Source organism: Carassius auratus, chromosome 45 (genome assembly GCF_003368295.1).
Source record: "Carassius auratus strain Wakin chromosome 45, ASM336829v1, whole genome shotgun sequence".
In the NCBI taxonomy this organism is placed as follows: domain Eukaryota; kingdom Metazoa; phylum Chordata; class Actinopteri; order Cypriniformes; family Cyprinidae; genus Carassius; species Carassius auratus.
In genome coordinates, this window is record NC_039287.1 from 13,000,410 (window position 1) to 13,027,097 (window position 26,688).

At 37.9% G+C, this 26,688-nt stretch overlaps 1 protein-coding gene across 5 annotated transcripts in view; it reads right to left on the reverse strand.

Moving 5' to 3' along the window:
* Positions 1-25,676, reverse strand: part of LOC113063318 (E3 ubiquitin-protein ligase LNX-like) — a 41,866-nt gene extending 16,190 nt beyond the window's left edge. The window contains exons 1-4 of one of the 5 annotated variants that reach the window (XM_026233624.1): positions 25,434-25,676; positions 21,619-22,143; positions 4,581-4,828; positions 1,553-1,708 (exon numbers count right to left, since the gene is read on the reverse strand). In XM_026233624.1, the coding sequence (XP_026089409.1) occupies positions 1,553-1,708; positions 4,581-4,828; positions 21,619-22,046 (832 nt within the window). In that variant the 5' untranslated portion in view covers positions 22,047-22,143; positions 25,434-25,676. Of the gene's footprint in view, positions 1-1,552; positions 1,709-4,574; positions 4,829-18,386; positions 19,100-21,618; positions 22,144-25,230; positions 25,327-25,433 lie in introns of those variants that run through there. The other 4 variants (XM_026233622.1, XM_026233623.1, XM_026233626.1 and 1 more) reach the window with 4 other exon arrangements.
* Positions 25,677-26,688: the final 1,012 nt, after the last annotated feature.

Consider the following 26,688-nt stretch of genomic DNA (forward strand, 5'->3'; position numbering starts at 1 on the left):
TATTATCATCACTTTCTGTCCAGGGCATCTCTCCAGATCAAAGCAGAGCCAAACATGACTTCAAAAATGTAAATAATTTCAGCGATCCATCAGAGGAAGCAAGGGGAGCCAAGCCTTCCCAAAAATTTCCCCAAAGATTAATGTAATCATGTTAACATTTATATCAATCATTTATGCACTTATTTGTTTAACTCTGATATACTATCATTCAAAAATCTGTGGACAGTATTTTTTTTTTTTTTAAATAAGCAAGGATGCATTAAATTGATTAAAAGTGACAGTAAAGACATTTATTACAAAATATTTATATTTAAAATAAACGTAATTATTTTGAACTTTCTATTCTTTAAATAACACAAACAATTATCACCACAAAAATATGAAGCAGTGCAACATTGATAAAACTGGATTACTGGATTTTTGATTTAAAAAAAATGCAGCTTTGATGAGCATAAAAGACTCATTTTAAAAACAAAAAATAATCTTACGACTAAAATTTCTTTCACATTTCTTTCATTTTTCTTTTAAATTATCACTACATGAGGAAGAGCAAGATCACTGAAGAACCAATGTTAGAGGAAGCTGACAGTAAGGCTCCACTTACCACTGAACTGACCATCTATGGACATACTGTCAATTTATTCATAATATGCGTGTACATTTGTATTTGTTCAGGATGAAAGATTGGTACTTTACCTGTGCCTGAACAGACTCTAAACTACAGCTGGATTCTGTAACAATCTCTGTGATTTGTCTTTCCTTATCTTTATCAATCCATTCTTTCTCCATTACACACACCCTCTCTTGTATCCTCATGTTCTCCACAATCTGCAGTTTCTCACTTTCAAAGTCAATATTTTCCTCTCATCTCCTCTGATTGCTTGCAGGGAGAGAGAAAGTGAAGCTCATTACTACTGCAGCCAGGCTGTTACATAACAAACACGGACGCTTATCAGTATTTTCCTTACTCATTTTCAATCTCCCAAGCACTCTTCTTCTCTTTTGTTTTCATTCAGAAAGCAACCATCTCCCTCACCGTTCCTCTGTCCAGTTCCTCTGTCCCGACACACCGCTTCATTTCCTTTCTGTCTCCCTCTGACAAGTCTCCTCGGGCTCCATCTGTATTATTAAAGGACCATATGCTACTGCGGGGCTGAGCGGACCCAAACCAGACTGTCACCTTCTGACACTCCCTTTCTCCTTTTACTATCCATTGATATTGGTTTAGCATGGTACTGAACGATATTAATAGGAAAATTCATGTTTTATTGCTATGTAATAATGCTTCATAACAGCACAGTTACACTACACAGTTAGAAAATCTTTCATATTTATAAACATGCTAATTTTATAACACAGTGCATCTAAAAACCTATTTGGTTTGTTGTTCCTAACTGGTTTAATTCTGTCTAGCTGCTTACACAGTTGGTAATCTTCTGGTCTAGCTGGTCTTCTTGCCAAGTGAAGTTGGTGTTTAGCTGGTAAACCATTTGGATTCCAACTTGACCAGCTGGAAATGCCCAAATACAATACTTGCGAGACACAAACTCACCTTCAGGTGGTATGTTGGCGTTTCTGAGGTTGTCTAGCTCCTCTGTGGTCTCATTGGCCACGGCTGTCCCACTCTTGGTCCTCCTCAGGACACTGAAGGCTCGATTCAGGCGGCGAAAAGAGCGACTACGCACTGATGTTCTGTCAAAGTTGCGATCTGTAAATGAATGTGAGAAGGAACTGAGTAAGAAAGGAGGAGATTGAGACGTTTGCAACTAAACATGTCTGGACATGTCCCTCACACATTATGCTGTCCACTTCCAGCCTACCAGAATTTAATTTGCACACAGTAGCCAATCAGATTGTCTCTCTTTTTTGAGCATCATAATATATTACACCTGCAGGTCAAGCATACACCTGCTGGTGCTGTATTGTGGACGTTGCAGTAAGATTATAACTTCTACAGGTCAGACCTGAATCAGCACAGAAAGTGCAGGACACATTTTTCTGCATGTCTGTGTAACTTAAGACATCACAGATGAAAGTTTCAGACAAAAATAAAACTGCATTATATACAAGCTTTTAATGTTTCGATATATCCAAGATTTTTAAACACCCTACGGGTGATCAGTGGAGAAAATATATATATAAAAAGAGTTTTTGACAAACTAATGATCTGTTAAGTTAATTTTATGTTCCTAAAGTCAGTTAATGTTCCTCAAGGAAGTTATTATAATTGTGGAATTATTAGAAGTTGAGAGTCTGTGTCAACACTTGCTGAGTCTGTAAAGGTTAAAACACTTTTTCTGTCTCAATCCTCAATTCTTTCAGTCTTTCTGTCCTGATGGACAGAGTTCTGACAGAAGCATTGGCTGGATTGGAAGCAGACAGCTTGTTCAACTGTCACACTGTTTCCAGTCCCGAAACCAGACATGCTGGTGCAGCAGCATTTATTGTCCCCATTCTCCAGGATTCACGTTTCAAGGGGGATGTCAGTAAATGAAACACATCTGAACTCATTTGTGAAGGTCAGGAACAGGCCTCATAAGTATTTATAAGGCATATTTGAACTCTTTCTTTAAATCTTCCTCTTTATTTCTTTAACTGCAATGTCAATTGTGTGTCTCAGCTGAGCCTTTTCAGACATGCAGTTTGAACTGATTTTGAAAAAAAAGTTTGTTCTGAATTTGTTATAAATTTCAAAGCTTTGTTATTGAGTTTTTGTTCTAAAATTTAAAAATAAAAATTAAATAAATGTAATTTTATAGTATATAAGTTAATATTTAACAGTCACCCAAAATGTAACATATACATATACATATATATATATATATATATATATATATATATATATATATATATATATATATATATATATATATATATATATACAGAATTATATAATACTATATATATATATATATATATATATATATATATATATATATATATATACAGAATTATATAATACTATATATACAATTATATAGTAATATATATACAATTATATAATACTTTATATAATACTATATAAATACATATGTACAAACCCCATTCCAAAAAAGTTGGGACACATCTTGAGTAAAAAAGGAATGGAATAATTTACAAATCTCATAAACGTATATTTTATTCTCAATAGAATATAGATAACATATCAAATGTTGAAAGTGAAACATTTTGTAATGTCATGCCAAATATTGGCTCATTTTGTATTTCATGAGAGCTAGACATTCCAAAAAAGTTGGGACAGGTAGCAATAAGAGGTCCGAAAAGTTGTACATACAAGTGTACATATAAGGAGCAGCTGGAAGACCAATTTGCAACTTATTAGGTCAATTGGCAATATGATTGGGTATAAAAAGAGCCTCTCAGAGTGGCAGTGTCTCTCAGAGGTCAAGATGGGATCACCAATTCCCCCAATGCTACGGTGAAAAATAGTGGAGCAATATCAGAAAGGAGTTTCTCTGAGAAAAATTGCAACGAGATTGAAGTTATCAACATTGCATAATATCATCTAAAGATTCAGAGAATCTGGAACAATCTCTGTGTGTAAGGGTCAAGGCCGGAAAACCATACTGGCTGCCCGTGATCTTCGGGTCCTTAGACGGCACTGCATCACATACAGGAATGCTACTGTAATGGAAATCACAACATGAGCTCAGGAATACTTCCAGAAAACATTGTCGGTGAACACAATCCACTGTGCCATTCGCCGTTGCCGGCTAAAACTCTTTAGGTCAAAAAAGAAGAAATGATCCAGAAGTGCAGGCATTTCCTCTGGGCCAAGGCTCATTTAAAATGGACTATGGCAAAGTGGGAAACTGTTCTGTGGTCAGACAAATCAAAATATGAAGTTCTTTTTGGAAAACTGGGACGCCATGTCATCCGGACTAAAGAGGACAAGGACAACCCAAGTTGTTATCAGCGCTCAGTTCAGAAGCCTGCATCTCTGACGGTATGGGGTTGCATGAGTGTGTGTGGCTTGGGCAGCTTACACATCTGGAAATGCACCATCAATGCTGAAAGGTATATCCAAGTTCTAGAACAACATATGCTCCCATCCAGACTTCGTCTCTGTCAGGGAAGACCTTGCATTTTCCAACATGACAATGCCAGACCACATACAGTACTGCAACAATTACAACATCATGGCTGTGTAGAAGGAGTATGCGGGTACTGAAATGGCCAGCCTGCAGTAAAAGCCTGTATTAGACAAGAATGGGACAACATTCCTATTCCTAAACTTGAGCAACTTGTCTCCTCCCCAGACGTTTGCAGACAGTGGCACTCACCACACAGTGGTAGACATGGCCTTGTCCCAACTTTTTTCAGATGTGTTGATTCCATGAAATTTAAAATCAACTTATTTTTCCCTTAAGATGATACATTTTCTCAGTTTAAACATTTGATGTCATCTATGTTGTATTCTGAATAAAATATTGAAATTTGAAACGTCCACATTAATGCATTTTGTTTATATGCACAATATGTACAGTGTCCCAACTTTTTTGGAATCGGGTTTGTATATATATATTAAACATAATATTTAGATAAATACACACAAGCACAATGTGTGCACTCACACTCACTCTTCCTTGAACCGCTGCGTGCTGCCAGGCTGGTGGTGCTTCCGGATTGGCTGTTATCTTCCACACTGGGCTCATAGGCGGGGTTAACCAGGCCGGGCTCATCTGATAGGAGGGCGATAGCAGAGGAGGGGCATCCCTCCCCGGGCAGTGCTGCCACAGTGAGCTCTGAGGTGCTGTCTGTGCAGTCTTCCTCCTGAGAGCGCCGCTTTCTCTCTGCGGAGAGCCCATAGTGTGACGCTCCTTTACACCTGTGAAAACACACACACACAAAACGACGTCTAGGTCAGCAAGATATATTACCTTTCAATGAACGTTGTCATCATCTATGTGCTAATTAGGAAAGCAAAGTCACGCAGAGGAGACTGAATAATTACATTGTTACAAGAGGGTGTATTTGGACTTGTACTTGATCTTTGTGAGTTTACATTCTTGTGTAGCTGATAAATTATGCTGCATTGTCACAGAGGAGACTAACAAACAAAGATATTTCACCCCAAGAAGCATGGCAAACAAACACAAAGGCTAGAATATAAAACACATCACCTTTGAAATGAGATTCCTTACCTTATAAAACTAATCATCTGCTAAAGCCATCTCTTTATAACCTTACTTTACTCATACACACTGACAGTCAGACGCTAGTGTAGATTACACATGAACACATCCAGTAATAGACCTGCGGCTTCAATCTGTACTCGAGAGCATTCCTCAAATGTCATTATGTTCACACACACACAGACAATGAGTAAACCCAAGTAAACCCTCATAGAAGGTCACAGGTTTTCCTCCATTCTGAATTTGGGCTTTACACTGTTCTGTCTGGCGATAAGCAATTTGCCCGTCCACACTGAATGAAAACATAGAAACTTCTGTACAATGTGACCCAATCACATCCAGACAGAAGATATTTTATGTTTTATTTTGAACCAATGAGGTTTCAATGTGGGGGCGGGGCTACCCAGAGGTATCCAGACAGATAGATAATAGGGGCAGACTTCCCAGTTGCACACTTGATGTAATTTGGTTATTTCATCAATACTAAACAGTTAGGTTGAAGTTATGGTCCTATATTAACTAGAAAACAATAAAATCATCTCAAACAATTGTAAAGTGAATGATGGCACCATTATGGTGGTTGCTGGAGCAGAGCTCTCTCTCTGAGGGCTGGCTGTGAGGGATAAATCAATGGGCGGACACATGCAGCCAAAAATATGTGTACAGCACCAGAACAGATGCCATGCCTTGGGGACCAGGTTTAAAATAAAGCATTTTGTCTTAGTATTCATGCCTGTCTTCACTCTCATAGATGCCACAAGAGAGAGAGAGAGAGAAAGAAAGAAAAGGTATGTGTGGCAGAGAGCTTGACACTGGCCGTATATCTCACTTACTACTGACCACTGATTGGAGTGCCTCAGAGGTGTGCAAACTTAATAAACACCCTAAAAGAGCAACAGCTGCTTTCAGTCAGCTTCTGTCACAGTTCTGATGAAAGATCTCAAATCCTGCCTCACGCTGGTCGATTAACAATGTGTCAGGATAAAAATTATGGCTTAGGAGTTTGTTGTGATGACAACTACTACTCTCATATATAACATATCCCTGATACTGACAGACAGACCAATAGATAGAATGATAGAAAGATGGATGGATGAAGTCATTTACAGCTATCTGGTAAGAACTGTATAGTCAATGAAAGGCATTCTTTGCCTCTTCGGTTGCCATCAAAAGCAATGGGTGTGATTACCTGAAAGGAAACATAATCTCCTAATATAACAAAAAGAGGCTCAATGGAGGCCATCCAGTTGGGACAGTTCACTTCAGGATCTTTTACCCATGATTTTCCAACAATACAACAGATATTTACTTGAGTATCAAAATGATTTAAAATATTAAGTTTTGTTTTCTGAAGAAAAAATAACATTGCTAAGAATAACATTATTTTGTTTATTTGGTGTAATGCAATGTGTTTATGCAGTTTAAGGTTAAAAAATATATATTTTCCATATAATGTACATTATTGTTGCTCCTCTATGCACCGTCTTTCTGAAACACACAAATTTTTACAAAGCTCATCGCTCTGAAAAGTGAAGTGTATGCTGATTGGCAAGCTATCCAGTGCATTGTGATTGCCTGAAGATGAACACTGAGCCGAGCCAGATAATGAACAACAGACTGACTCGTTCTCGAGTCAAGAACCGTTTCTGTCTGACGCGTCCGATTTGAGAACCAAGGAGCTGATAATACTGCGCATGTGTTGTGTGAAGCAGAATGACACACAGAGCATCTAAACCAAACTGTTTTTTTTTTGGTGATTGATTCTGAACTGATTCTGTGCTAATGTTATGAGCCCAGGTAAACCGAAGGCTTTAATCAAGGGCAATCATCGCAAATGACATCATTACGTCGAGCGCAAAAGAACCGGTGAACCATTTTATTCAACCGGTTTATTGAATCGAACTGTCCGAAAGAACTACTGGTGATCCGAAAACCGATGCGAGTGTCAGCCACGTTAAAAAAGTTAACGGCTTAAGATATTTGTGGATTAATGCTTATTGGAGATGCGAAACGTTTAAAATGATTCAGTTCGATTTGGTGAACTGGTTCAAGGAGATCCGGTTACATCGATTGATTCGTTCGCGAACCAGATATCACTTAACTGCAGTGTTTTGAACTCTCTCCAAACAGACCCGGACGACAATGTAGAATAAAGTTATAGTTTTTGCTATTTTTGGACCAAAATATATTTTCTCTGTTTCAAATAATTCTAACTGACCCTCTGATGTCACATGGACTACTTTGATGATGTTTTTCTTACCTTTCTGGACATGGACAGTATACCATACACACAATTTGAATGGAGGGACTGAGAGCTCTCGGACTAAATCTAAAATATCTTAAACTGTGTAAAATAAATAAACTTACACCTTCTTTCTTGCGTGAACATTTGAGCAGTGTTATGCAAATCTTCCCACATCGTGACGTAGACATAGGGGCGTGTTAGAATGATCTGTTTTATGTAACAGTGATTTGGGACTTTAATCTTTAAAACTCTACAGATTACAGAAGAGCTTTTAACACTCCAAAGAGAAAGGAAAAATTTAAATAGCTTCATATGATGCCTATAAAAAAAAACTGATTAACAAAATATTTTTTTTATAGTGTTGACCAAACAGTCCTCAGTTAACTCTGAACATTGTAGAAAATGATATTTGTGTTAATATAGGAACAATATTAATATTAATAATGTTAGTTAAGATTGCACAGTGCTGTGTAGTGTGTTTGTGTGCAGAGAGAAAGAGAGTCTGTGACACAGTGGTTTTGTGTGTTACTTTGTTAATGGGCTTAGGCAGATGATAATTAAAACAGGCTTTCCTGCTAGAGATAAAGCAGCAGTCTGAAGTCATAACCCGTGTCTTTGTCCTGACAGACTCAGCCATAAACCATGTAGCCACAATAACAGCAATCCAGAGGTTATCGTTTAATCCAACCATCCAGTTATATGAATGATGGCATGTGTCAGTCATCTTGTAACCAATTTTCTCTTTCATTTTCATTCTCTCACACACACATATATGCAGCCATATGGATGGGCAGCAGGACACAGAGCAACAGAGAGCGATTAACAACTCTTATGCACTTTTCCATCACTCTCTCCCCACGCTCCAGTCTTTCTGTCGTTTGTTCGCTTCCCTCCATCTCTCAATCTTCCCTGGACCCCGACCTTAAACAACTTCATCTCACGCATCCTTTTCGCTTCGCTGTCACCCATCCTGCATTCTTTCAGTTTAAATGGGCCTTAAGTTTTCTTGAAGAGACAATCTGAAAATGATCATTATTTTTATCCTCTTTTAGTTTAACTTGATCTATAACTAAAACTAAAACTGAAATACAAATACGAGATAGACATAATTAAAAATGATAACATAAAACAAAAACATGATTAAAAAAATTATCGTAAAACGACTAAATTACTAAACTTTTATCTAAATTGAAATTAAAATAGAACATCTATAAATAAGAACTAATTTAAAATATTGATTGAAAAATATAATAGTATCTCAATGCTACTAAAACAAGACTGTTTCAGTAACATTTTTCATTGGGTTTTGTTTAAGTTTAATTTAGTAGGGGGTAAGTTTAGGATTCAGTTTTAGTATCCTAGTTTGTAGTTTTACTATAGTAGTTAGTTTTAGATATGAATTTAGTTTACCTGAATTATTATTATTATTGTATTTATTTATTCAAAGAGAGAGAGAGAGAGAGATGCATTCAGCAGACAGATAAAAATAAATAAATAAAATCAAACCTCTATCTTTGCTCTTCATTTTCATTTCTTCCTATTTTTGATTGTGATTGTGGAGATTTAGGCCACAGCCCGGAGAGACCTCATAATGGCTTGACAAAAAGAGGGAGAATTATGTGCTCCTTTCCTCTTAATAATAATGAAATTAATCTCTAGGATATTTCGCTGGCTACTTAAAGCTTGGACACACTAAATCAAGTACACTAAGTCTTCCAGTACACTACAGACATCAGTATACAAACAGGTCTGTATCTAAGTCATCAAAACCTGATCGACGTTTCAATCCTCTTTTGAGTGCATGGATTATCCTGAACCTGCCTGAATAATACAGCTCTAAGACTGTATTTTTGTCATATTTTTATAGTATGAACCATCATATAATGTCTCTTGACATGATTAACTGACAAAACTAAATTTCTGATCTATTTACTTTCTTTTTATCTGTTCCTGTTTTATGTATGTTTGTATATTACATACTCTAGATATACAGAAATAGATCAATAAAAGATAACGGTTGGGTTGTTCTTAGAGTGGCTGAAAGTCATTAAAACCTACAAAAATACTATTACACTATTGACTACTATTAATAATCATTTTAATGCAACGTTATCGATATGTTACACTCTGGATGTATTTAAAAGGCATGTTACATCAGATACTCTTATAAATTCCTCCTCTGCATTCCTACTCAAGTGTATTCATCTTAAGGGGGGCAGAGGTATCATACATATGTGAAATATTTCATCCCTTCCCCTTGGAATCTCCACTGCTACTGCTAATCCAGACCCAAGCATCAGGATAATCAGTAATCACAGCTCAGTGTACGACTGACACACAGAGAGGAGAGGACAGAAATGTCATCATCATAGCTCACTGCTGAACCACTGAGAAAGAGAGAGGTACTAAATCACGCCATCATTGCACGCAATCAGCACTCTTGTAAGTGGCTACAACGGCGTACACAAACACACACACACTCGCTTACACAAACAGCAGCAGTTAAAGAGCCGGAGACTGTAGTTGACCGACAGACAACATTGCAATGCAACGCTACACCAGCACAGAATGCAATTTCTGACAAAACTGCAGCACATTCAGTTCCTATTGACATCTGAAATCTCAGAGCACTGCAGGATATTGTGTCTGAGTCCCTGCAACCAGCTCAGTATATTCTTGAACTACCTGGGGACCAGTAAAAGAATAACAAATAATTATTTAAATGTAGATTTATATTATAAAAAATTATATTATATTATATTATATAAAAATTACATTTAAACACTTTTAAAATGTATATTTTATTTAATATTTCGTACATTTGTTAATTTATATAAATTGCATTGAAATATAAATTACATGAAATTAATCTGAATTAAATATTTAAATTAATTTATATAAAGTAAATACAAGGATTTTATTTCAGACAAACAAGCTAAATAAAGTGTTTGAAGAAGCTGCAATACGTCAAAAATAGAAATGCAGAAAATCAACAATGATTTGTGAGTTAAACTAACAGCTGAGTAATCATAATGTATGAAACTATGCCTAGTTTATAGCAATTTAAGACACCTGATATAGAGTGATATACTGTAGATGTCTTGCCATTTCTTAAGTTTTAACAGTTGTAAAGAGAAACGCATCATTGGAAAGTTGTGCTCGGTCTGTCTGATCTCTTTAATTGCTCTGACGTTTGACTGGGGAGACATGCGCACACATATAAATGCACTTTAATCAGTCTTTGTGAAGTTTATCAAAGGAAGTGACTTCCTCCTTATCTGTACTTAATCTGCTGATGGGTTTGAAGATCAGAGCTTCAGTGCAGCAGGAGGAAGGATTAAGGAAAGTAATAATCTTGGGGAGAAAAAGACTGGAAGGAGGAGGGAGGAGGAGACACAGATCATTTTTTTCTTTGGGACTTTAGGAGTTGTGACGTATTCACGTCCAGCCGTTCATTGTCTGGAGGATTACACACTCATGAAAAAAAGCTCTGAGAGAACTATTAAGACCGGAGAAGAGGAGAGACAGATAAATGGCCAAGTAAAACTCATTGGGGGACATTTTTAAAATCCATTTACATTTCTCATAATCTGTTTTTTTTTTCCTTTAGTGAACTCTCTAGCTGTGCTATACTAGCAACACCAAATGGAGCTTGGAATTGGTTAGGCAAACAGATTGCCCCATATATATAAACAATTAATTAAATGAATATATACAGTTAACTAAATACTTTTATGTTTGTTTAGTTTTAGTTATTTTAGTGCTTAAACTAAACATTTTTAGATTCTTTTTTTATGGTTTTAGTTCTAGTTTTAGTTAACAAGAATAACCTTGGTCCTTTATGCATCTGAAGTTGCATTGGAATAATAATAATACAAAAAAAGATGTATATATGTATATAACACTTTGCCCCAAAAATAAAACTTTACATGTATCTCTTTTGGACAGTGACACACATCGACAGCATTAACCACACTGGCAGCATGCAAGGACAATTATGCAGACCTCCATTTTCCTTTACCATGTCTCTCTCTCTTTTTCTCTATCTCTCTCTCTCTCTTTCATACCTTCTTTCTATACCTTCTTCCTCCCCTCCCACTATTCTGTTTCCCTACTTCTCTGTGATGAGAACAGCAGGATGAAGACAGCAGCAGATTTATGTTCATCCCTCTACAACCTTCCCCTCCCCCAGAGCGACCGCATTGACTTTATTTCTCACATTCTCTCCCTCTCAGTGTTGAACCGGGACAGTGATCTGCTTCAGTTCTCTAATGTGTGCAGGAGATAGTGCTGGAGTGTGTGTTATCTTTGCTTTGAGCACTTAACATTAAGACCTGTGCACAATCTGAAGCTGTAGATACAACTGACCCGCTCACATGGCACACAGAGAGCACCCCCTTCCCATGCCATCCATTTTGCATTTGCGTGTTGTTCTGCATGGATTCAGAAGGACAGAACTGACATCCCAGCGGTGTATTTTAAGTGTTTTTAAGACGCCATGTTCCCCAGTGAACATGTGTGTGCTTGTGTACTGAAGCTTTAAAACATCCAATGTTCTAAGAGCAAAAAAATCATCTTTAGATGAGCTCATTGTTGGTTCGTGTGTATATGTGTAATCTTCTGTTTATTCACACTTTAGCTTCACATGAGCAGCTCTGCTTGGCCTAGTTTTCCAGATATCTTCACATATGCGGCCCTCTCCAAGTTTGCCACTGGGATGAAAAGATCCTGCATTGCCTTTTACACTAGTACGCAAAAGCCCATTGAAACCATTCTAAAGATTTCATTGGTTATGTCTGTCACAGTGCTGGCTGCCTACACAATTTTGAAACAAATACAATCTTCTAAACCTTAGTAAAACATTTGTAGCACATATGATAGATATGTGATAGATAGCATAAGTGTTTGTCGCGATCAGATTCATCCATGATTATTCTGTGCTGAATCTGAGTTGAATCTGGGAAGTATGAATTACATCTAACAGATGAGTGAATGATTGAGTTGACCAATGAATCGGCAGTGGGGGAGGGTTTGCGCTACTGGTTTTGGAACCAAAAATCTTGCATATTAAACATTAAATGTGGATGATGTAAAAGTTTGTATTAAGTTTCATACGTTTTTTATTATAAGTTCAAGTGCAGCGTACTGCTAGTGTGATTGAGACTGTAAACCGAAAGACATATTCTGATTGGCTTTGTTTTGTGATTGACTGTGACATGCCACGTCCCAGTTCGGGCTCAGTGTGAACTCACAAAGTGCTTGTAGCTGGAATCTCATTGTGCCATGCCAGGGTTAGAAATGAGCTTTATCCAAAATCACATACTGGGTAGCTACTGCATTTGATGAGAAACTTACTTCACAACCATTAAAAAGTGTTCTACACTTTTTAAAAAAGAAAAAGGTACAAAGCTGTAATTTGGGGCAGTACCCTAAGGTACAAAAGCTAAAAGGTATCTTTGTACCTAATTTAGCCCTAAATGGTACATAGTACATATTTGTACTTAGTACTTTACTTTTTTTGTTTCTTTATTTCTGTGACTATATGTTGTATAAAGTGAAGAGTCCAATCAAGTCACCCTTTCCACAGGCATTTTCATTTATTTTTCTTATCTACCCACTAATGTCGCACAAAACTAATTTGACAAACGAAATACACATCAAAATGCTTGGTGATCACTAACTCCCAAGTTCAGTTGCAATTTTACTTGATTTATTAAAATATGTTTTAGGATTTGTGTTTTGGCTGTCTATATAGTATGATGAGAATTTCATATCTTTCTATTTCTGCTTGCACGCTGTCAGGATAGAAACACACACCCTCCACTTCCTGTGCCTTTCCTACACTCTCTTACTGTTTCCCAGCAGTGACTGAGCACCCAGCCCAGGTGTAGATCCGGCCCTGAGTTCAGGTGCTGAGCAGGGAGTAGGACTCTGCCAACTCTCTGTCTCCAGTGCGGCTAAAGTGTTGAATTAGCAACAACATTTTTACACTTCCTGCTCCTCATCATCATTAACTTGACGAGGAAGGCAAGGGATGCAGAACAACTGCAGGACAGACACTTAGGCAAGAGCGTAAGACAGTCTGTTGAACTCTTACTCTCTGGGGAAAGCGCTCAGAAGCAGTATTTGACTCTGCAGAGGAGAACGAGGCAGTCACATGTAGGTCATCCTTTTCATTTGTCTGAAGACTGCTTTGATTTTGCAGCCTCGCACCAGTTAAAGGTGCATGAGCATGGAAAAGCTGAAATTAAATCTTAATGAGTAATTACAAGAAAGGAAAGCTGACAAGAAGTAATTATTTGGAGATAACCATTTATCTTTGAAATCTCTTATTAACACTCGGGATAAATCAAGACTTTGCCTCTATCTTTTGTAAGATTTGCCATAATTAAAAAGGATAAATGTCTGACAGGGATTTTAACAGGTGCTTTTTTAGGGGGTATGTAGATGCCCATTTGACCATCAAGCTTTTTTGGTAAATATAATGCTAAGAGAGAGATCGGAGATCTTTCATTGTAAGATAATGGGCATTACATTCGCAAGGTTAAGTTAACTACTGGAAGTAAAACTTGCATAAAAAATATTAACTTAACTTAATTACCTGTGCAAGAATAAAATTAAATAAATTGTATACAAATGAGCTATAAATGTATTTCAGCTGTATTGGAAATTGATATATGATGACATTGTGTGTGTGTGTGTGTGTGTGTGTTTATATATATATATATATATATATATATATATATATATATATATATATATATATATATATATATATATATATACACACACACACACACACACACAAACATACATACTGTATATAATAAATTATTGAATTATAATAAATCATGTAAAAATTGTAACAGCATAACAGTTTTCAACATTGATAATAAGAAAGGTTTCTTAAGCACTAAATTAGCATATTATAATGAGATCTGAAGTATCATGTTTATAAAATATATAAAAAGAATATACACTATAAAAAAGTTTTTTTAAATTGCAATAATATTTCACATCATTATTGCTTTCGCTATATTTTGATCAAATAAATGCAGACTTGCAGACAAAAATATTAAAAAAAAAATGTACTGGTAGTGGATATATATATATCTACATACATTCTGTCTGTTTAGTGATGGTTCATATAATACATATCTGTTTAACGTCAACATCAGTGAACACGGTTCATACATTTCTTTTCTTTTCTCTGTGTAGTTTACTGTTTGTGTGATGTGCCTTGGCACAGATAAGTAGATGGGTTATGCGGTCATCGAGTGAGCCAGCGAATGCCGCAGGACAAACCGGCTCACGTTCAGTGGTCATCCACTCACTACGCCTGAAAATAAGGTCAACCACGACAACATGTGGCCCCACAGCTACAGCCCTGTTTTCTCACTACACGCGCGTCACCCGGATGACGACATGCTGCTGTCTGACCAGGGCCATCCGCTGCATGCAGACATATACAAATGCACATACACAAAATCAATCACCCTTCCCCACATCCATAACTGATCTATTCCTACTAAAATAAAAAACATAAACCAAGCAGAAGGACACAAATCAAAACCATATTGTTCTAGAGTCTCATACTGACAGGATCAGCCTTCCAGCCGCTCTCATTCACATTCATATGAGTCAGAGCAGCCAAGCCATTTTCAAACACAGCTGTATTGTGCAGATATCTGATTCACAAAAACTGATTCCAGCCCAAATGTGCCACTTTAATGTATGAAAGCTCTAGACATGTTAGCACAGCCCTCAAGAAGTGTGATGTCCTACCTCTAAAGTGCTTCTTTTCACTTAAACACTTTCTTTTGCGGTAACCTTACATTGCATCAGTGTTAACAGAAGCTCCTCACACCTATTTGAGCAGTTAAAAAGTCAGCTTTAGATGCGGACAGACAAGATTATGTCTTTAAAGCGAAACATTTATATGTACTTTTTTACATTTAGATTGACATAAAATATCAATATCAATATATTGACAGCATTTTCTTCTGATGACATCAATGCTCAAGCACAATCCGATAGCAGGACTCTATGGAAAACTATGGAAAAACATTGTCAGAAATATGTGTGAAACATATTTCATTCAACTGAAAATTAACAAAACAAAATAAAATCAAATTTTTATAAATACTATAATAAACACATTTGCATATCTTGAAATTTGGTCATACATAAAAGTGTTTATTTTACAGAGCAAATGTTGGATGGACACATAGTTCAATAATGCTTTGTTATATGTCTAGAAGCATTGTGTGCGAGCGGTTTTTCTCAAATACCACCTGATAAAGCATGTGCAGACATCAAACATCACACAAACATGAAAAGGCAGATCTCAGCATACCTTTACACAAGATCCACCTAAACATCATAAAAGCGTTGGGAAGCAAAAGTGTTTTGGTTGAATAGAGCTGGACACCAGATAGGAAGAGAGGTTGAGTGTGTTAAAATACATTCATCTTTCCCTGTAATATACAAAGACTATTATAAGTGATCCATTGGCAAACAAATTTAATAAAACAAGTGTAAATAATGACTATGATTAAGACCGTGACAATGGTACTATTGAAAAATCCTGACGAGCCTGAAACATTGGTCCAACCAGTGACATGAGACTGAGGAATGGCTACCTGCGTGCCCACTATTGTTTTCGCAATACCATTTGGTGACACTAGTGGTGCAGAAATCACACAGATCACCTATAAACTGCTCACAGAATTAGTAACGCTGTTTATCAGGTATTGTCCCCCTAAGAACAAACACACGCATCAATCATCCGCATAAAAACATTTGCAACAGTGCACAGAGAAGATTAATGTTTCATCAAAAGTCTAATGAAGCATCTCAAAGCATAAGAGAGAAAGGAAATGTGTAGTCAAAGGAAGATGGGAAGCCTCAGCCGAGATCAAACATTCAGGATATCAGCTCTTACGGACACTGGAATTACACCCAGAATTAACATTAATTTCACAAGTAGTCAGTTCTGTATACAAGTGTAAACACTGTCCAAAACAGTGTTGATCCGAACATTCAGACGACATGAGGAGGTAGTCAGCAACACATTGGACCACATCGCATTTTTCCCAGACAAAAATAAAAGGACCTTATATTCGTCTCTCAGTCATCAGTTGGACTGAAACAAGGGTTTTCTTTGCTGGTTAAGTGCAGGTTTCAAAGAAAATAAGTGTCTTATTGAATAATTTGGAATGCAAAACATATGGAAAGTTGATGTTTAATAGCACAGATTATGTGAAACAATTCCAAAATACAGTATAAATACAAGTCTATTTTAGAGCAGATTGGTTACATGAGATGTTACTACACCATAAACCATGATCTGTCTCGCCTGAACTATTGTGACTGGATCACCTGAGACAGATGTTAACATAAGATAGTAGCATGTTTGTAATTGATCCTATCCTATCAGGGTCAGTCTGATAGGATATGCCATCATTCAAATGAATGTCCACCACAGCACTACAGAGATCTCTGTGAGAAGTTCAACATCCAATAACAAAGAAAGACAGAGGGGAAGAGATAACGATACGTAAAAAAAAATTAAGAAAGGCATTCTGGGCAAAGCAAAACACTAGCAGAAATACAAGAAAGAAGGCCAGTGTGTGTGAGAGAGATGAGAATAGAAGCTTTCTGTCATTATATTTGATGAAAACGAACGACCTTGCTCTCATCAACCAGCCAAACAAAAATGGACTACACAACACCTCTCTTTCTGTCTCTTTTTCAATGTATGCACGCAAGACGGCATGTCTACCCATGACACTCACATACACAGGGACATAAATCATAAAACACGGCTTATATGGTGACCCACATACACATAGATGAAAAACAGAAAGACCTCATCCTAAGAGATCCAAGCCAAACAAACGCATGGACAGATGGTGCAGGAAATTACCATATCTGTCTCCTCACTATTCATCCCTCTGAAGACACCTCACTGTCCTGTTCCAATCCAATCCTCTTTTTCTTTGTTTTCCATGCTATACACACCAGTTCAGCATGTTTGTGTTGTGTATAGTCTCGATTCTAAGAGCAGAGAGGATTTGTAATGCAGTCTATTGTACTATGCTCAGCCTTTCACATGCACTTACACGGCACAATTGTGTTTCTGCCAAAGACCCGGGATCAATATAACCAGCTTTCACCCAGACACACTCGCGGCACTCTCATGCTGAATGCAGAAGTGTCTTTTTGACAGTGCAGTGCACAATGAAGCGCTGTTTAACGCTGACCCAACAGAGAAGTTCAACTTGAATGTTTTATGTTCCGTGCTGGGACGTTCTGTTGTCAGATATGCAGAGCGTGTTTGAGTACCTGTGTTATGTTTTTCTGAATGGTGTGCATAGCAACTGTGCAAAGATAACATTCATTTTATGTCTTAGAAATAAATAATATATGACGATAAAAACATACTCAAAATGTAAAATCCAAATTCCCCTGACTGTGTGAAAAAACACCTGCGCACACACGTATTAGGTCATCTCAGCCATGCTGCAGTGTCCCTCACTGCTTGGTAGCATCAAAACAAAACATGCTTCATCACAAAATGCAACCATAATCACCTCTACACTGTCCCCTGCCATTCAACTGCAATAAATATTTTTTTTCTTTTTTTAAATTACATATTAGACATGACAGTATAATCTAGAATCTATAAACTTCAAATGACAACAACACACACATATCCAAGCAATGCACAAACACATACAAGTATGCAAGCAATTGTTTAGGTAAAAAACTAAACAGGATCAGTTGGGATTTATACAGGTCATTGAGAATGATGTATGGACACACACACACAAACACACACCTATACACACAATCAGATGCACACATTGCAGTGCTGGATGGGATGGGGCACAGTGCGACTTGTCCTGTTTAAGTCTAGAAGATGAGATGGTACTTATGGGCACAACTCACATCAAGTACACGTACACAGGACATTGGCGAGAGCCAATGTGTGTGTTACTCACAGTTCTGAGTAGAGGATGTGGAGGTTGCCCACATTGTCAGTGTAGTTTGCTGGACTGAGCCAGGGCAGAACCAACAGCAGCAGAGCCTTCATGACCCCCTCTCTCCAGGGTCTCTTGTCTTGAGACTCTCTTTCTTTTGCTTTCTTTCTAGGCTGAATGCAGTCTTTCCTATCCGGCTTCCTCCCTGGCCCTCGCTTCTACACCTCTACTACAGTTCTGACCCCCCCTCCCGCCTTTCTCTAATTAAAAAAGCTACTCTTCCTTTTCCTTTTCTTCTGGTTTCTCCGTCTTTCCACTTTAATTTTTTTCCTCACCTCCCTCAGTCTTTTAGCCCGGTCATCTCAGCAGTAGAGAGATCAGCAGCAGTGGACGGAGAGGTAAAGACTGGGAGTGCTGCCAGCGGAGGAGAACAGAGAGTGCAGGATGAACAAAGAGTTGAGAAGAGTCAGGAGCGGCATCTGGAACGGGCACAGGTGCATGGAAGCCGAGATGGAGAAGAAAAGAGAAGGGTGAGGTAGAAGGAGAAGAGGAGGCAGAGAGCAGTGTTTGCTGGCACACCAGTCGGGAGCGATGGTTGCGTTGCAGTCTAATCTGTCCTGGGCATCATCCAAGAGTAAGAGGATTTACGCTCACGAGCCCACATGCTGCTGTGAATGTGAGAGAGGGAGAGAGAGAGTGAGAGAGAGTATGTGTGAGTGTGGCAACACAGCGTCTGACTTATACTGCAGCATGCTCTACAGAGAGAGAGAGAACTGGGGCGAACCAACTGACACAGAAGAGAGGGGGAGTTGCAGGCTTGGGTGGTCCATATATCATTGTCTATATGCCTCAATGGTAGAGCATATGGCAAAGACCACCCCCCTCTGCAATGCAACGGTTCATTCAGCTATGAAGGGATGTGTGTGTGTGTGTGTGTGTGTGTGGGTACGTGTGTGTTGAGGGTAGACGTGAAGGATGGATGGATGAATGGAAGAGACCGACAGACATGGAATGTCTTCTATCTGTTCAGCTGTGAGGTTAATCTAGCAATATATTTTTCAATCATTCTCCAAACAGACAATAACTCACAAGGTCATGTAATCAGACTATGGTTATAGGTTCATAGATCTCCAAACTTTACAACAGTTTCAATAACCATATGATTTGGTGACAGTATAGCATGTGCTATTATCAATATTGCATGTTCATAAGAGCCTAAAGTGGCACATTCCCTCTCTGATCTGATCCAGGATTCCAGGAAAGATACAAACCTCTCTACATTTAATACAAAAAACCAAGCCACATGCAAACTAACTAAAACACAACAAAGCAGCAATCGAAACTGACTCAATACATCAGATCTTCTCACCACAATGTTATGAGTCACCAGTGTGAAGGAACCTTCACGGTTTAACATCACATGATCACAAATGCTGGGACACAAACACAATCTGTAGCAGCTGACGCTGACAAATGCATCTCAGCTATTGAGCTTACATGCATGGAATCAAGAGGAACTTTGTACTTTTATGTACTTTTATGTTGTCATAAAAAAAAATGTTTGAAGTGAATGTGAAGTGAAAGGCCATTCTTACATAGAAAGAGTCCTCACAAGGTCTTGTTCTGCTTAAGTCCCATCCCATTTTCAGTGTTTTCCAAATTTACAGTCCTGGAACAACTAAAACCACAGGAGACCATACCACTTTGGAGAAAGCAACGAGAGGAAGAGAAATACAAAGAAAGATGAACTGATAGCCTAAGTGCCCAAAATATGTAAAAAGATGTGGGAGGGGAGAGGAGCAATAGTATGGAAAGAAGCAAGTGTGGGTTTTTGGTTGACTGGAGAAAAGGGCAAGTTGATCATGTTTCCATAAGTGGAATTTTAAATGAGAGGGAAACTTTCCATTAACGCCAGTAACAAAATGCAATTAATTTCAACAGAGGCCCTCAGGCCTGCGGAGCAGTAATGATTCAGAAACAGTCCAAAGGAACGACAGAGTCTCTATCATCCTGAAAATGGAGAGAGTGAGGGAGAGTTCCAATAAAAAGCATTATTAAGCATAATGCCCCCAAAGGCTTTGAGGTGGAAGATCAGTTTAACAGAGGTCACTGTGGGGTTGCTACCTCTGAAAATTGGAGAACAAAGGAAACCTCTAACAAAATAAACAAACAGATGCATGCATGCTGATGAAGGTATGCTCGACACTTGTCTTCTATTGAGGCGAATCACTGACAAGAGTCTTTTATGAATGACAATGAATGAAGAGCTGCTCATGAATGCCAATGAGAAGATGAAGTGTGAATTCAATGCATCAGTCACATTCAGCAATTCAAAACGGGCTTGCATAGTACAATAACTTAAACTGTGTGTGCTTTTCCAAACCTTCATGTTACCTTCAAATATAGACATCTGAAGATGAGTCCTTACTGAAAACATCCTTCAAACCTGACTGAATGTCAGGATCAACATCCGTTTTAACCAATAAGATTGAAGATTTTAGGTTTTAGTTTTATGTTAGGATTAGGGATTGCCTCATATTTATCACCCCACCACTATATATATATATATATATATATATATATATATATATATATATATATATATATATATATATATATATATATATATATATATATATATATTTTTTTTTTTTTTTTTGTAAGCATTAAGATGTGGTTACATTGACCATGGACTGACAGAATTTCACTGGGGAAATCCAGTCATTTCAATGAGAATTTGTTTGATGCAATTTCCCTAGATAAAGGTGCTGAATACATTTCTCTGCAAATTTGCAGCAGTGAAAATAGGTAAGCACAATTATAAAACTTATCAGCTTGACTCATGAATATTAATAAAGCAACATTACCTAATTAATATTCAGTAGGCCTAATGTCCTAATTGATTTGCCGACAAGTAAACAGGCATTTGCCATAGGAAAATGACGGCTTAGTGTTTGCATCAATGCATCTGTTGGCGTCAGGTAAAGTAAAAAAAAACAAAACAATGATATTTCTAAAAAATAGTCGTAATGTTTGTTATGCCCCTGGTAGTGTTCAAGTGATGATGACATAAACATTGCTCCAGGACCAACAAAACTAGCAGATCCATGTTCTACTTGGCTATATCACATTGGGTCTCAGACTGTCATCTTCCAAGCCTGTCTACCACCATGCTAAATTTCATTAAGAAGCTCAAATCTTGTTAAGATCACTACTATCATATCAAAACCAGCTCTGAGGGTGTTTTCCTCACCGGCTCCTGATGTGTCCTTCCATTTCTCCCCGCGGCATCACTTCAGTGCAGTGTTCAGTAAAGGGGCAGGACACCATCAGTTTATCCAGCAGCTTGTGCACCAGCAGGCTGGACTTCCGGCAGGTCTGCAGCATCAGTGGAGTGCGGTCCACCGGGCAGAAGTCGCTCTCCAGCAGGAAGTTTGTCAGACACTCCTGGCAATAGGTATGTCCACAAGGGGTGTCCAGTGGCCGGATCAAAGGCTGAAGGCAGATATGGCACATAAGGTCATCATCCACCTCCTCTTTGTAAGTATATTCATGATTCTCCTCCTGTTGGTGTCGTTGTCCACAGACATGGCACAGGTCAGGGGGAGGGGAGGTGGGACTGACACCTGTTGCACCACAAACAGGCATTGCCACAGCGCCTGCCTCTTCCTGATCACTCATTCTGAAATGGTAGAAATGGTGTTGAAGTTTGAAGTGTTACTCAATCTTTGTGTGGTTGGAGGGCTTTGTTGTGTCAGGTTGCGTTTTGAGCCACCACCTGTACGGGAGGAGCACATAAAAAGAAAGAAAGAAAGGAACCATCATTAATAGCAAATAGGTGTGGCCACATAATAATCTTGTTAGCTGTGTTTCCTGGAAAAGCAGGTCGCACACACCCAAAGACACAACGTTTAGCAAAACGAGGGAAGCAAAAATGAGTTTTTAATTTCTGTCTGTTCTGCTTTTACTTTATTTTTAATTCCCTGAGCTGGTAGTAGGATAAATATCACACTGATCCAAAACTTGCAACAGAAATATCAATGGTGCACCTGAGATTCTTAATAATCCCAGTCGGAGAAAAAAAAAAGTGTCATTTTATAACTGCCAGTGGAAGTTTTTAATCAAGGTCACACAGAGACAGCTATTTTCTAGCATTACTCTGAAAGCAATTATACCTGGCTTCATGTGAGCCTGTCATTTACTAGTGAACAGAATGGAGTTTGTGTGTGTTTCTTTGTAGCTAAATTTACATAAACTCCTATCTTAGATTTAACTAAGCTTCAAGCTTAAACAAATAAATGTAGCTCGCCCTTAAGGGAATATTTTGTCATTATTCACTCACTTTTTAGTCATTCTGAATTTGTAATTTTATTATTAACAGTATTATTTTATTTGAAATAAAAAAGTTAACTAATGTTTTTATATTTTTAATAGTATAGTCTCTATAAACTGTCATTTTATAGTAAAATAATTAATGTTCCACAGTAAAAACAACAGCATACCTGTTTGTAATGACATGTGGGTGAGTATATAAAGACAAATGTTTAATTTTCACTTGTAAAAGAAATCCTGTGGTCGGGATGTTTTTTCATAAGACTGAGTGCATAACCACACCTGTTGTAGTACAGACAACTTATTCGCACGTGAGAGTTTGCATGGTTTCGATAGGAGTGTAAAATTATTGCAGCCATAAAATTTTGTCTAGAGTATCTCACTAAGTACATTCTCTGCACTGAACACAGTACACACCCTCATATTCTCCCAGTATCTTTCTGTGCATTTCTCTGATTTTGTGAAGTCATCCACTGTTGATTTAAAGAGGAAACCCTTGAACAACAGAGCACTGCAGGTGAATGCATGAGAATAGCTTTATTGTCTGCCTCCCTGTAATCTGATCTGAGCTTAACCAGAACTATATAAGAGGACACACACACACTCCCACCCATAAAGGAGTGTGCCCAAGGACATAGTTATACCTGGCAATCCTGCGTTCCCCGTAAATTATCATCTCTTTAATAATCCTTCAGAGTGACTATATGGCTTGAGTATGTGACTGAGTTGCATTACACACACAAACACACAAAAATAATTGCTTTTACCCTGCGGCTCTTATTCAATTACGATTTTCCATTTTCTTTTGTCTTCCCGCATGCAAAGGCACTTCTGGTGAAAAAATCATTGTCCTAAACAAACAGTATGACAGGACTTAATAACTGTTGCTTCATTTTACTTTCTTTCCTTAAACTCTGTCTCTCTAATATAGGAGATAATATTGTATCTTAAGTGACCTTTAGCCCAAAGGAAAGTGGTGGTTAGTTTACGAAGCATAAAGAGTGCTAATGGCATTAAAGTGCACAATCAACTAGAAAGCTCATTTTGATCTTAGATCCAGTGGGATCAGTGTTTAGTGACTGAAAATGCTGAAAATATCCTCAATAAATGGCTTAATAAAAGGAATATACAGACCTACACAGAACAAAGTGTGCATTAATGGTTCTATCATGGTGTAATATTGTGCCCAATCAGCCTTGTCTTGGACGTGTGTATGTCAGCACTTTATATCACTCAGCACAGACAAAACTTTTCCATCAAACAAAGTGCACAACAATGCACCACTGGAATTAATGCAAACGTAAACAGAAATATATAGTGGGGTCTAAAAGTCTGAGACCACTAGCGAAAATGCTTTTAGATGCCACCCACCCTTCCTCGCCCCCCTAAAACATCTTATCCTTGCAATGCCACCTGTGCTTCTGTTCGAACAGAATAGACAGACATGCTTGATGTAGGCAGCACTGTAAGAAAAGAGGCAGCTAGGTGGATCTCTTACTCTCAGTCCTGCTGTTGATCTGTTTTTGACTTCACCATGCTTTGTTCAGACATGTTGTAGAAGAAAATTCCACAGCATATCTGAATTTTTGCATGCTCTGATTTCAACTTGAATGAAGAGTTAAACATAACTCTAAAAACTAAACACTGATTTGTGTGATTTGGCTGTCACAACAAAAAATATGAAGATCTATAGACATTATAAAATCTATCTACCTGTAAATCTATACACACGTGCCCACGTGCACACACACGCACACAATATTATGTAATAATTTTGTTGAACAGGGTTGAATGGTTGAGTTATATATAGGTCCTAACAAGGAGCCTTGGGGTTCCCTTTTGATTAAACATTCAACTGTTGCGTCATATAGCTAATAAATATTGCAATAAATCCATACAGTGATTAATGCACATATAATGACTATTCAGTGGAAATTATGGATATTAATGAGCATAGCCATACACAAAAAATAACACTCACAGAGAGATGACAGAAGTGGGTGCTCTGAGTGAGTGCATGAGGAAAATAATTACAACTAATGCAAATATATCTCAAAAGAGACATTTTGGACAACACAATCAGTATGAGAAATGAGGCTACATGTTTCTGGTATGTAGGAGAGGAACATCAGAACTTCATGCCAGCGTAGCTTGGGGAGAGTTACATAAGTGTTCATATGTAAATCTACATAGCTCACCCCCACCTTTTAGTTTTCTGCGTCTTTCTGTACGAACCTCTCTCCTTCTATCTTCCTCTTTAACCCACTTTTATTCCAACACGTTTTCATTCTATTTCTTTAGACTTTTGGCTCAATCACACACACACACACACACACACACACACACACACACACACACACACACACACACACGCATACTGACAGGGGATATGCTGTTGGTTTTCCTGGCTAAACAGCTGGTGGTCTGAACCGCTGATACAAGAGGATAATGATGACGATCATCAATCTAAGCTAAAGGTGTTTATACTACAAATATATGAACATCAACACATGTGCCATACTTACACACATACCTCTATGTGTATAAATACACACAAGTTTCCATGGGCTTTGTCACTTCAAAGGGTTCATGTTGCTTAATACACAAAGAAAGTTTCTCCACAGCTGTGCTGAGTCAACAAGTACATGATTATCAAACAAAATCAATATCAGGTGAAAGTTAGTGACAAAATGTTCAGATTAAATATACTCAGACCGGTGTATTTCTCCCGCTTACCTGAACAGGTAATCCAACCGCTCCGGCAGAGGGAAAATGAGAAGGGGAGAGTGAGTGAGGAAAAGTAAAAGAGAAAATAAGAGAACTTTGTCCCTGTGGCCACAGGTTAAAAATTTCCCTGATGTCCGGTAAGCTCTGTAAATAGTCCCGGTGGTCTTCAAGTGAGAATTTCAATCCAGGGCCCCCTGGCCATCCTATCATGTACAGGGACGCCAACTCCTGACGTACACATGCACGCACCTGATACAGGAAGTGAGAGAAAAGAGGCAGAGCTAAAACAGTAGGCAGGTAAACATGAGAACTGCCCTAACCTGCTCTGGTAGGGCCAGTAACTGGTTTTCCACACACACACACACACACACACACACACACATGGTATAACTGAAAGGAAGATAGCAGTCTCTTAACAATAAACCATAGAAATAAAGAAAAAAGAAAAAACATGGCCAAAACTAGAATCTATAACAGCACACAAATACAATCTATAAAGGAAGTTAATGCATATGTGCACCCACACCAAGCCGAACGTAAATATGCTGGTGGTGTGTGGCAAGCTGTGACATGCCATTGGCAAATCCTTGTACATAAGCCTGAACAAAGTGCTTTAAGAACCCCAAACAATTCACTTAAGCTGATTTTCTCTATGGGCCAACACCCATCCAATGACACCAGACAGAGAAGAACTTTGCACAGTACATCTGATGATTTGGTTAGGATCTTTGTGTGGTTGGGGGTCACCTGCACAAAACCAACTATAGATATTTGTCTATGCTTGCTGTAGATTAAAATTTCTCTAAAAATTGTGTGTCATAATGTATGTATAAGCTTATGTGATTAAGAAAGATTGTATAGAGATCGGGAAAATTTTAACAGATGATGTTTGGTTTTCTTGACCATTTCAATAGTTGAGAATAAAAAAATATATATATGTTGCTGCCAGAAGATTTGATGATAAATTTTTTTTAATTCAAACTAAGAAATATTTGGTTTTCAAGGACAGTTAAAATTAAGTGTGCGTGGGTCGGTGGGTGTGTATTTACCTGCACAGCACTTACTAGTTGGCCTCTTCTAAACGTCACTCTCATCCGGGTCACGGCACCAGTGTAATCCCTGTGGTTCTACTCCCCTCACTCGCTCTGAGTGGGATTTGAACCAGCTGGCCAATATTTAACATGAATAACAGATGGAAACCACTATTTGCTGTTAGCTAAAAACATTTTCAATCGTCTTTTTTTGCTGGATACTTCCTATCAAA